This window comes from Gopherus evgoodei, chromosome 3 (assembly GCF_007399415.2).
Source record: "Gopherus evgoodei ecotype Sinaloan lineage chromosome 3, rGopEvg1_v1.p, whole genome shotgun sequence".
Classification (NCBI taxonomy): Eukaryota; Metazoa; Chordata; order Testudines; family Testudinidae; genus Gopherus; species Gopherus evgoodei.
In genome coordinates, this window is record NC_044324.1 from 172,176,924 (window position 1) to 172,189,420 (window position 12,497).

At 41.6% G+C, this 12,497-nt stretch overlaps 1 protein-coding gene across 3 annotated transcripts in view; it reads left to right on the plus strand.

Annotated features, from left to right (window-relative positions):
* Positions 1-1,698: 1,698 nt before the first annotated feature.
* Positions 1,699-12,497, plus strand: part of NVL (nuclear VCP like) — a 73,482-nt gene continuing 62,683 nt past the window's right edge. For 2 of the 3 annotated variants that reach the window (XM_030557426.1, XM_030557427.1), the window contains exons 1-7: positions 1,700-1,882; positions 3,231-3,304; positions 5,141-5,193; positions 5,310-5,409; positions 7,333-7,384; positions 8,012-8,281; positions 12,268-12,394. In XM_030557426.1, coding sequence (XP_030413286.1) covers positions 1,826-1,882; positions 3,231-3,304; positions 5,141-5,193; positions 5,310-5,409; positions 7,333-7,384; positions 8,012-8,281; positions 12,268-12,394 — 733 coding nt within the window. In that variant the 5' untranslated portion in view covers positions 1,700-1,825. Of the gene's footprint in view, positions 1,883-3,230; positions 3,305-5,140; positions 5,194-5,309; positions 5,410-7,332; positions 7,385-8,011; positions 8,282-12,267; positions 12,395-12,497 lie in introns of all 3 variants that reach the window. The other variant, XM_030557428.1, reaches the window with a different exon arrangement.

Genomic DNA, 12,497 nt, shown 5'->3' on the forward strand with positions numbered 1-12,497 from the left:
AGTTGCCTTACCAAGTGGCGGGTCACTGTTAAGGAGGCCAATTCAATCAGGGTGGATGTGGCCCATTCCCAACAGTTGACGAGAAGGGGTGAATATCAACAGAGGGAAAATGAACAGAATCAGACTACTCCTCTGATACTTACTTTTTGTAGTTACCCAGCCACTCCCAGTCTTTATTCAGGCCTAATTTGATGGTGTCAAGTTTGCAAATTAACTCCAGTTCTGCAGTTTCTCGTTGAATTTTGTTTTTGAAGGGGTTTTTTTTGTTAAGAATGGCCACTTTTAAGTCTGTAATTGAGCGTCTAGGGAGATTGAAGTGCTCTGCTACTGGTTTTTTAATGTTACAATTGTCAATATCTGATTTGTGTCCACATATTCTTTTGCACAGAGACTGTCCAGTCTGGCCAATGTACATGGGAGAGGGGCATTCCTGGCACACAATGGCATATATTACATTGGTAGATATGCAGATGAACAAGCCCTTGTGGTATGATGGTTCCCTGGAATGGATATGAGGACAAAGTTAGCAATGCGGTTTGTTGCAGGGATTGGTTCCTAGGTTAGTGTTTCTGTTGTGTGGTGTGTAGTTGCTGGTGAGTATTTGCTTCAGGTTGGGGGGGCTCTCTGTAAGCGAGGGCTGGCCTGTCTCCCAAGGTCTGTGAGAGTATCACACTCTGTAGGTCATTGCTGGAAGGGGCTGGGATACTGTGCTGATGAGGACGGGATAGGAAACTTACACAGAATAGAATCCCAGTAGCACATCTCCCCCAGGCTCCCACCCAGGAATCTGGATGCCAGTCCAAACCCACCCACTTCCATCCCCCAGGAGAAAACACAGAATCCTAATAGCGGCCACAGCTGGGCAAATGGGGAGGAGGGAGGTTAGCACAGGATTTAAAATCATAACTTTTACATTTAATGCTGGTGACATTAATAAAACAAAACCCATTAAAATGAGGACATTCCTAAAATTAAAGTTCTTATTGCATTACTAATTGGGCTATGTGTGCACATCCCATTATTTCAATAACATAATTAACAAGAGAAACAAATGTATATTACTAGCTGCAGTATGTGCAAGGCAGACAAGACAACATTGTGTCTAAGTCCCAGGAAGAGGGGGGAGGGATTGGAAATGTCTGACTTGTATATGCCAGACTTGTAAAACATAGTGCTGTGTTGATGCCTAAGCTTTCATTTAATTTTCTTGGCTTAATCATAAGGCTTCTAGGCACTGTGATAACACCAATAATAAATAAATAGCATGCCATTGACGGACTGATACTGGCATGGCTTTAACTGAAATGCTGTTCATTGCTGGGTCCTCCCTGTAAGCACAATACAACCAACTTGTGCCGGACTTTAAAAAGAGGTAGCTGATGTCCACGCCTGAATGAGATCTACAAAACAAGCCAAGTTTTATGTCTGCAGCTTCAGCAATGGTGAAGTGAGCGCCCAATGGCCGGACAGGGCTTTATTGCGCACAAGAGAAACGCTATAAATGCAAAATGGCTGAAGGAATTCGGCTGGGCTCAGGCCAGGCAGGAATCTTCAGCCCCACAGGGAAAAGGGTGGGAAAGCCCCAGGCAGCTGAGGGTTTTGGGACGTGCAGTAAACGCATCGTGAGCGGTTCCTAGCCCAGAACAGGGCTTGTTCGTAATACCAGAACTGCCAATAAAGTTGGGTAGTTTGAATGGGCCTTTCGGGCGGAGGTTTAGGTGACTAGATGGGTGCCTGCGTAGAATTCCAGAGCGGCTCAGCGGGCTGATCTCCATCGTCTGGCGGCCTCGGGTCGCTTGGCGAGACCTGCCGGAGGCGCTGGGCCATGCGGGGCCGCGCGGGGAGCTTCGCGGACCCTCGCCTGAAGCAGCGAATCAAGCAGGTGCCGAACCCCCGCCCCCTTCCCCCACTTGCTCCTGCCTCGCTGTGGCCCGTCCCGAACCCCGGGAAGTCAAGTCACGCGCACACCCCCACCCCCGGGTTTCCTCGCGCGCTCCTCCAGGGTTAACGAGGGGTTGGTGCCTTGTATGCAACCAGGGGCGCCTGCAGCGCAGCCCTGCATAGCCCCGCGCTACAGAGCCGTCACCCGGCTCTCAGGTCTAGGGGAGGGGAGCGGCTGTTTATTTGTCAGGGCCAATGCCAGCACCGCGCGCTGTGTATGTCTTTAAAACATGCTGGGCGCGGTCCTTGGGCTCCCCGAAAGGTGTCATCTTGTTCCTGGGGTTACACCACCTGGGCACCCCCCTGTCAGAGGGAGCTGGGATCCCACAGTAATGGATGCCTTTAGAAAACCCGAGACAGGGAGCTGTTGATTTGGGGGTGAGGGGGAGCAGTGATTTTACTCAAGCCCTCTCGAGTTGGTGGTCCATGTGAGCGTATGATTATTGTGAAAATAGGCCAGACTAAAAGCCAGGTGTAAAAGCTGGTGTAATGCTATAGCATTTGATTGATATACTTTAAGTGGCACTCCCCTAAGCACCTTGCAAAGATACATTTATCTTCACAACACCCCTGTTAGATATTAAATTATCATCTGCCTCTTACAGATGGGGAACTGAGACACACGGAAATGAGGTTGCACAGAAAGTTTAGTAGCGGTAGAAATAGAACCCATGATTTCCGTTTCCAAGTTCAATGGCTTGGCTGCAGGACCATCTTCCTCCGTTGCAGTTGCAGTGATACTCAGACCTCTTAGCTTCAACATTACCCAAAAGAGTCACAGTAGTGTGAATTCATTGTTTCAATAATACTGATCATATTTAGTTTTTAGTTTCACAGCAAGTAAGTTAATAACTTAGTGCAAATTGATAACTGAATTGGTTTATAAGATAGTAAAAGCATCCTGATTGCTTAATGACTTAAACTGTGCTTCCTAATATGTCTCCTGCATCTCTTTGCAGCACACACATGTGATTTAATTATTAACCAATCTGAGTATCACTATTCTGTTGACTGAAGTCTATGGAGTTGCCCCAATTAATGACAATAGTTAGTTTGGCCTCCAAATATAGTATACTACTTCTCCCAGTAAATGTGGCCAGTTGGCTGTGTAAATAGTTAATAGTTTCCTGTCAAATGATTTATCAATGTGATAACTTTTGTGCAAAACAAATTCAAGCTGTTTACATTTTTCAGTTTAAGTTTTCTTTTTTATGATGTTAATTTGTGAAGGTCAATAATTTCAGCAAAAGTCTTAGATTTTGTTCATTTCTATAAACTCTGCATTTCAGTACCTGAGCAGTAATAAATGTGGCCGATATGTGGACATAGGAATTTTAGCATCTGATTTACAGAAAACTTACAGGTGAGCAAAAAGCTTAATCCTTGCATTCTGTTTTTTTTTTTTTTTAAATAATAGATATAGTAATATGTATCTGCATATTTGTTTGTAAAATTTAAATGTATTTCTCATGGCAGTTCTGAATTACACCTTATTATAAACTGGGATTGAAAGTTGCTTAGTACATCACTGGTCAAGGAAGAAGTACAATCAAAATAAATTGTTTTCACTGCAAGATTCTCTTTGGCTGACATGTAGTATCTAGTAACTTACTCATATTGCAGTAGCACAGAGAATTATAGAAATGTAGGGCACAAGAAACCATCTTACTGAGGCAGGACCAAGTATACCTAGATCATCCCTGACAGTTGTTTGTCTAATCTGTTCTTAACCTCCATTGACAGGATTCAACAACATCCCATGGTAACCTATTCCAGTACTTAACTATCCTTATAGTTAGAAAGATTTTTCTTATATATAAACTAAATCTCCCTTGCTGCAGATTAAACAGATTGTCTTGTCCTGGTACCTTCAGTGGGCTTGGAGAACAATTTATCATCATCTTCTTTAAAACAGCCCTTAATATATTTGAATGCTGAGGGAGTATCTGATAAGTTCTCTTTTCTTGAAACTATATAGGCCCATTTTTTTTTTTAACCTTTTCTCATAGGTTGTTTTCTAGACCTTTTATTGTTCTCCTCTGGACTCTCTCCAATCTTCACGAAAGTGTAGTGCCCATAACTGAACACAATATTCAACCTGAGGCCTCACCAGTGCCTAGTAGAGCAGAACAATTACTTCCTGTGGCTTATGTACAACTAGGGTGACCAGACGTCCCGATATTATTGGGACAATCCTGATATTAGGGGCTTTGTCTTATGTAGGACCCTATTATCCCCCCACCTCTCTGTCTGATTATTCACACTTGCTGTCTTGCACCTGCATACACCACTCCTGTTAATACACCCCAAAAGGATATTTGCCTTTTTGCAATTGCATCATATTGTTGGCATGTATAAGCCACTGTCTACGAACCATTGTGCCACGTGCTGTACGAACACCTAACAGAAAGATAGTTCTTGCACTGAAAATCTGACCATTGAAGATTGATAAGAGACAACAGGGAGCACAAGGAAACAATTAGATGCTGATGTTAATCTATCAGTTGCCTAACTTTTCTAGGTTTTTTTAATGCATCACAACAAAGAGAATTTTAAGGCAGAATTTGAAGGAGGGCTAGGAGGTTGCTTTGTCCGTGTTTATAACCTCTGTTTTTTGGGAGGATGTTTCATTTGTGGTCTGTTAGTAGAAGGAAACTCAACCATTTGATCATGAAGTTGGGAGAGCACATTCATTGCTAATGATGAAAGGGGCTGAAATTTTCATTATCAGCCATAGGATTATTTTTCCTTTTAGGCATGAAGAACCCATCCTGGTCCAGTCCCTTGCTCTGATTGTGTAGTTTAAAGCAAACAAGCCTATGATGAATGAAAATCCACTTGGCTGACTCTTCTTTTATATTGCCGTTCACTGCTCTACATATCCAGCCAATGATGCTGGTCATAATCTCTACTAAATGTCCTTCTGGGAAGACCACTAGCCAGAGACCACTGTGATTCACTTTGCACCTTTTATCCCAGAAACTGAATTTAGTATGATACCATTTGAGTTACACCTAATCTTTTTTAAAAACCTGGAATAGCTTGAACCGAAGTCACTCTTCCACATAACTGGTTCCAGAGTGTACTTGTGTAAAAGATTGTGGATTGTGTCACGTTAGAAACTTGTATCTACACTGAGAATGACAGTACATGAAAGAAGGCCTCAATGAGCTCCTAACACTATACAATTGTTTTTCAGTGCAGAATATGGACGAAGAAAAAGAAATGCCTTTAGAATTCAGGTTGAGAAAGGTAAGTCTGTTAATATCAGGACTGAAATACCAAGAAGCTGTAAGAAGCTCTCGGAATTACTGACTACATTGTTGTTGAGCACTTGCTGCCATCGATGTTCTTTTGGTTTTTTTCAGTGTTTGGTATAATCAGTAATGAACGAGAATTTGAAGATTTAACAACTTTAGAGAATGAACATGTGGCAAAAAGAGCAAGACGCAGACAAGAAGAGAATGAGTAAGTGAAAAGACTTGTTGCCTTAAGACTACTTTAACAATGATGTCAGTACTTAACATTTCCATAGCGCTTTATAGCTTTAAAAAACTCTATATTACTGTGAAGGCCCTGATCCTGCAAGCTGTTCCACACAGGCGAGCCCTTGTACCCTCATAAGCCTGATCTTTGCTGGGGAAAAAATAAAAAGGTTCTGGGGGAGTTCGTAACTCAAGGTACATTCTAGTGAACCAGGCTCATAGACTTGAACTCAACCTGCTAACTCACATAAAAACTACAACTCCCTTTTCACTGGGATTAACTCAGGTTAATTAATTTAGAAGTGTGGGGGGGGGACGGGGACCGCGGGTAGACCAGGCTACAGACCCCCAAATTGAAGGGATCCTTTTGGATAGAAGGATTCAGCTTCGTTGTGGGTAGGGCAGCTTATGGAATTGAGGCCTGTCTGTTAAATCCTTACAACTTGTCTTTGCCACAGAGGTGTTATCACTATTTTAGACATGGGTAGAGTGACCAGATGTCCTGATTTTTATAGGGACAGTCATGATATTTGGGGCTTTTTCTTATGTTGGCTCCTATTACCCCCCACCCACCCCCATCCCGATTTTTCACATTTGCTGTCTGGTCACCCTACACATGGGAGAACTGAGATGAAGAGTTTCAGTGAATTTTCCAAGGCGCAGAGCCAGTTAGTGTTAGAGGTGACATTAGAATTTGCATTTCCTGACGCCCAATTCTGTGCCCAGTCAGGGTATGTTGAATTCAGTACAAAATACCCAAATCTTTTGAATTTCAGTAGTCAAACCTCTAATCACTTTAATAAAAAGCCAGACTTTTGTTTTTAAACTTACTAAATATTAACATTTTCCTGTTCAAGCAGATATCTATAATGACAGTCCAGAGGACAAGCATTGGCAGGGAGAGATACAATGACTGCTGTCTTGCAATTCTAATTTCTATGATTAATAGTACAAGGATAATCTGGGCTCATTTAGGTCTGGACTCATCAAGGGGAGGCAGCCTAGAGTATACCTTTTGAACAAATTCAGTCAAGTGTTTGAGTATGGCTAAAGAAGTCAGAGAAATATCTTAATTTTATAGTAACCATATATACATATGTATAATGCACTGCTTAAACTGCCTGACTTCCCACAATGTGTATGTGTATTGCTGCTCTTTAATGAATGGATTAACACTGGCATTAGCTGTTCTGAGTGTGATCATGTACCTTCTGGAGGCTACAGCCTGCTTAAGCCTTCTTACTGCCACACAAACATAAATATTTCATGTCTTATCTCAGTTGCTGTAAATATGTACTGAGGTGAGTAACTGATGTTTTAAGGTATTTTTTTTTTGTTAATGAAGACAAATTCAGCAGTTAATCTGTTACCTATTAGTCAAAAGCAGGCTAATCATAGAAAATATCTTTTTATTTGTTATAATTACAAAACTCTCTCTCCTCCCTCCTTGTGCCCTTGAGGTATTCTGCTCATGATTCCAACCTTTTTATCTTTGGTTTGAATTCTAGCCCCAGAATTTTAAAATAAATACAGCTTTAGTTCCTCAGAGGCCTCCAGCCACACAAACTGAGTGAGCTGTTCCAGCAGGCTTTGAAGTCTGATTTCAGGACTACCAGAATAGCTTCATCTACTATAGAGAGCCCAGCTGGTAGTGGAAGCGCTAAGGAGAGAAGGTTTTCCCCCTTCCACAACCAGACTTAGATTGTGGGGAAGGGGGAGAAGGCCATCGGAAGAGTTGTTCTCTCTCTACCCTCTGTCTCACGCACAGTAGTATTGTAGTCCTAGCACAGAGAGCCTAGCATCTTCCTAGGGGAGAATATTTGTTCTCTTAGTTGTGCAGATGTCTCATTGTGCTGTTATGGTATGTTGTACCCATAATTTCTGTCTCCTCACTTTTCTGCTAAAGGGATGTGGAAAGCTACACAGACAACTCAGATGATGATTACTCAGAACCTCTAGTAAGTCCATATTTCACTCTCTATGGTATAATGCAATTGAAAGGAACACAGTAGTGCACATATGAAATATATCAATGCTGAAAATATACAAGAGTTTTAAAACAGAGCTGTGTTTACACCATCTGGTAAAGGCCCAAACTTTGGTTTAGAATTTTAATATAATTCTTTATCATGAGACTTGTTTTTTTTTAAAATATATGTTCCAGTGCTAGTGGTGTTCTTAAAAGTTAGCATCTTGGAAGTTGTACCAGCCACATTCTCTGACCAGCTATGCCCCCTCCATTCTGGCTGCCCATGATGCTCTTCGGTTGCCAAACTGCTATTGGCTTGGCTGATACCCTCATTCTGACAAACCTCAGGTGGCTTGTCAGAATGAGCACGTCAGCCAGGAGTCCCCAGCTGGAGACCTTGTAGAGTTGAAAGGAAATTATTTCCTGGGGAAGAATGAGGCAGAACTGTGGCTGGGAGCTGTTTCTGAGGAAGGGGAACATAGCAAAGGAGGGGGAGAGGGCAGAGTAAAGACTCTACTATTGCACTAAGGCTGTTTGCCTGCTAAGGGAGATATCTGCAAGCAATTGGTTTTTTTTGTTTGTTTTTAATTTTCTTTTAAATACATAAACTTTGCAGTCCACAAATCACCTGAACAGCTCTCTGCTGACCTTATACCGGAAAAGAGATCCTGATTCTCTTCCAGCAACTCCCAAGAATGAGCCAACAGAAACCAGTAGCCCTGCACAAGTGACAGCACCCAGAACTAGTGCTCTTCTGTCTGGCACCCCACTTGATACTAGGATCTCTGAAGGTGGCTGGTTTATTGATAAAACCCCAGGTAGAAAAGAAGACAACTTCTTAATTGACCTGTGTGAGGAAGAAGAGGAAAGGAAACAGATATCTGAGGTAGCTTCTCTTTTAAATCTGATACCACTTAACATGGCATATGCATTGGAGCTTAATACATTTCTTACCTTATGTGACAATACTTAGAAGTACAGTGTGAAAAACAGACTTGTTCTTCCTCATGCCACCAAGATGCACAATGTATGTAAAAACAAGTTTGAGCCTTTAGTGGGTAATGCAAACCTGTTTTTTTTTTAATATACCTACAGTGTTTCAACCTACAGGTTATTGCATTGGTGGAAGAAGCAGTGTGTGGATTTTAATTTTTGTGAAGCACTCTGTAAATATAAGATGTTATGATGAAAGACTGGCTTAGTTGCTTGGTGCCATCTTTTTTCAATAAGTATTGTAGCTGCCAAAAATGTTCTGGTGCAAACAACACTAGATTATATGTTCTTATGCAAGACAAATTTGTACTGTATCAAAGGCTTTTTTTAAAAACATCGTCTTTATGTTTGAGATGCTCAAGATTGAAAGACTGGAAATCTAGTTAATTTAAAAAAAATTAGTCAAAAATAGTTTCAGGAACCACACGTGACCAAGTTACCCTGCCCATTTTTGTGGTTTTACAATCACATTTTCTCAATTTTTTTTTAATGGCTTCTGTTGCTGTGTGCAAGTCCCACGCAAACAGGGGAGACTGACAGATAGGGGAAACAGTGCAAAGTACTGTCCAGAACCATAAGCCACTGGGTGTTTCTCTTGCTGAGGCAGAGAGGTAAGTTTTTTGCTGGAGCTTAACCTGTGCAAAGCTCCTTGCCACACCCCTCTGTCCACCTCACCAGCAAACTCCTTGAGGCTCTGCCAGGTAGGTAACATTCAGTGAACCCCAGTTCCTGAGTTTCCCAGAGATATCTCTTTGTAGTATCCAGTCCCTCTCATTGAACTGTCACAGAAATTACCAAGTTCACTGCCTCCAAAGAGACAGGGTACATGCCAGCCTGTTAGTCTAGCTCAGTAGCTCTCAAACTTTTGTACTGGTGACCCCTTTAACATAGCAAGCCTCTGAATGCGATCCTCCTTTTAAATTAAAAACACTTGTTAAAATATTTAACACCATTAACCCCCCATGTAATAACCTTGTGACCCTCTGAGGGGTCCCAACCTCCAGTCTGAGAATCCATGGTCTAGCTGTGTTTAATACACAGCACAGCATATGGGTTGTAGTAACACTAAGCATAAGTTTATTGATGAGGAACATAGATTTAAGTGATACTAAGCGAGAGAAAGAGACAGGTCTGGTTACAAACAAAAAGGAAAACCCATCTTGCTTTCTAGTGACCAAACTTAACTTTAACGAACTGCAATCATTGCCTGAACAGCTTTCTGACTTACATCAAGCTATCAGTGTCTCCAGCCGCTCAAGAAGGTGGATCCACTATTCACAGAATCAGAGGATGCTGATCCTTTTTCCCTATTCTTCCCTTTTATAGTACAAAATACTTTTTAAATGAACCCCTTGACGAGTAAACCCAGACAAATCTCCTCTCCACTACTGCTGGTTCTTTAGGTGCAGGCATTAAGTCCCTTTGTCCTCTGATCAATTTGTTTTCTCAGTTGGCTCCATCACTTTGTTTAACTCAGGTGTAAATGTACTTTAATTGTCCTTTGTAATCAAGCTGTACTGGTTTTCAGTCAGCCTGCTAGCTTGAACCGTGCAGACAGGGAAATCTGACGTTCCTTTGTGGAAATCCACATGCCTCCAAAACTTATTTGAAGAGCATATTTCTAGCACATATGCATAACGCTTTATATACAACCTGTAAATACATCACTCAATATTCATGACAGCATGTTACTAGATATTATATAATACCTGACAAGACACTGTTTGGCTAAATATTATGACATGTGTTGAGTAGGCCCATTGTCAGTTGACATAAAGGGCCACAGTTTACGAAGTGAAAAGAGAAATATACTTCTTTGATGTTGTGACGAAGTGGGACTGTTCTTAATGTTTCCTCTGAATACTGTAGGGATGCCTCAATTTCCCCTATGCATTTCTTAAGTCTCTAGGCGATGGGATAAGGGGATGTAATTGTTGCCAAGCAAAGGGACAGTGTACATAAATGGTTGACACTCTGTCTCCTGGTAACAGGTGGCCTGGGCCCTCCCTCCCCCCCCCCCCCGCAAGGTGATAGCCAGAGGTGTTGGAGAACAAAAGAATCAGGTGACCTGCTGGCCCAGGAAAGGGACAGGAGGAGGGGCTGGAGAGTGAGTCAGTTGGGGGCTGGCTGGGGAAGTGGCGTGAGGTGCGGACTTGGTTGTCTGGCTCACTGCCTCCCAAAATGGACCCAGCGGAGGGGTCCTGTTCTCTGTACCTACAAGATCTGTTTTACACTGTTTTCCTGTCATCTAATAGATCTTTGTTTTACTGGCTAGCTAAGAGTCATGTCTGACTGCAAAGTTGGGGTGCAGGACCTTCTGGCTTTCCCAGGACTCTGCCTGGGCAGACTTGCTGTGGGAAGCGAATGGAAGGGCAGAGGATGCTGAATGCTCCAAGGTCAAATCCAAGAAGGTGAAGCCATGTGAGCTTCTTGCCCTGAAGACAGTCTTCTCAGAGAGAGGAGACTTCACCAGAGTCCTGACTGGCTTTGTAGGGAGCATTTCCAGAGCATTGTCCGGGGACTCCGTGACAGATGTCTTTCTTTCAGTTATAGGAATTTTAGGTGTTCTTTAACAAAAGTCAGCAAAATGCCTTCAGGAAGAAATGTGATTACATTGACCCTTTAAGGCAATGTATTCTCAGTGTATCTAAAAATATCCTTATGGTGACATTGCCACCCCAGAGCCAGTTTTTAAGGATGGAAAGTGTTCAAAAACAGAACCAGAGGATTTTCAGTTGGGAACATACAGGAGTTTGGGGATTAAGAGACTCCCCAGGACCTCTTTGTCCTTGTTCAGTGGCTAAAAGGCATATTGTGGAGTTGATGTTTTTCTTCTCTAGTGGACAAGGCATATCATCCTATTCACTATTATACCGTGCTGACTGATTTACATAAAGTTGATGGTGGATGTGGAAAATTCCTACTAGGACTAAAATGACAGTGTTTGCCCCTACAAGGGGAGATGGAGTAGCAGGGGGATCATTGTGGAATAAAAAGTCCACCATATTGTGTTTAAAAACAAAACACATGGTTAACAAGATGCACAATTTCATCTGTCCATTCTCTCATTTGTATTTTTCTTGCATATATAGCGATGACCCGAGTTAATTGCACAATATTCACTACAGTATTGGTGGTGATTAGTAGTTGTATTACCGTAGCATCTAGATGCCCTACTTACGAATCAGGATCCCACCGCGCTAAGTGTTGTACAAACAGAGTGTTACTGGTAATTAATGTTTCTAATGGAGTTGTTTTATTTTTATATATATAATATATACACACACACAAAGCCGTATTAAGACACAGTATTTGTTGCTTTGCAGTAATTATGAAATTCAGGGCTTGTCTGCATGGGAAAACTGTCCAGAATAGCTACTGCAGAATATACTGGAATATCTATTTCAGAATAGCAACTCACATGGATGCTCTTATTCAAGAATAGAGGTGTCTACACAGAGAGTTATATTGGAATCACTATTGTGCTTTAAATTCGCAGCCTACCTTATTCTGGAATAACGTTCCTGTATAGATGAGTCCTAACTTAAATCAGCTTTTTATTCTTGGATCTTTTTCTAGTTTATGTGTACTATTTTTTTTCTGGAACTTCAGTGCCCAAAAAAAAACAACCAACCAAACAAAAAAAAAATATCAATTTAAACAATCCTTAGTAAAAACCAAGTAATAAATGATTGAGCTCTTCTACAGACATTTGAAAGAACAGAACAAACAAAATCTGAAGACACACATGGTGCTTCATGCATAAATATTATGAGAATGGTAAGAGACAAGGTATGGTCAATCCTTTGTGTGCCTAAATCATTTTATGTACTAAATATTTGAAGACTCATTCATATCATTCTGTGTTTTATGCTCTAGAAATCAAAAGACCTCTCTTTTTTGGAGAGTGAAGGAAAGAAGACAAAGAGTAAGAGACGAAAAAGAAGGAAAGAGGAATCTCAAGATGTAGATGAAGAAATAGAATCTGTTTTGCGTAAGCAGAAAGGTGAGAGCTACTATTTCTGAAGTGGCTTACTGGGTATGTGGGTGGTTGGTAGCTGTAGCAGTTGGGATCAGAGATATTCTGCGTTTCTGAAATGTTGACTTTT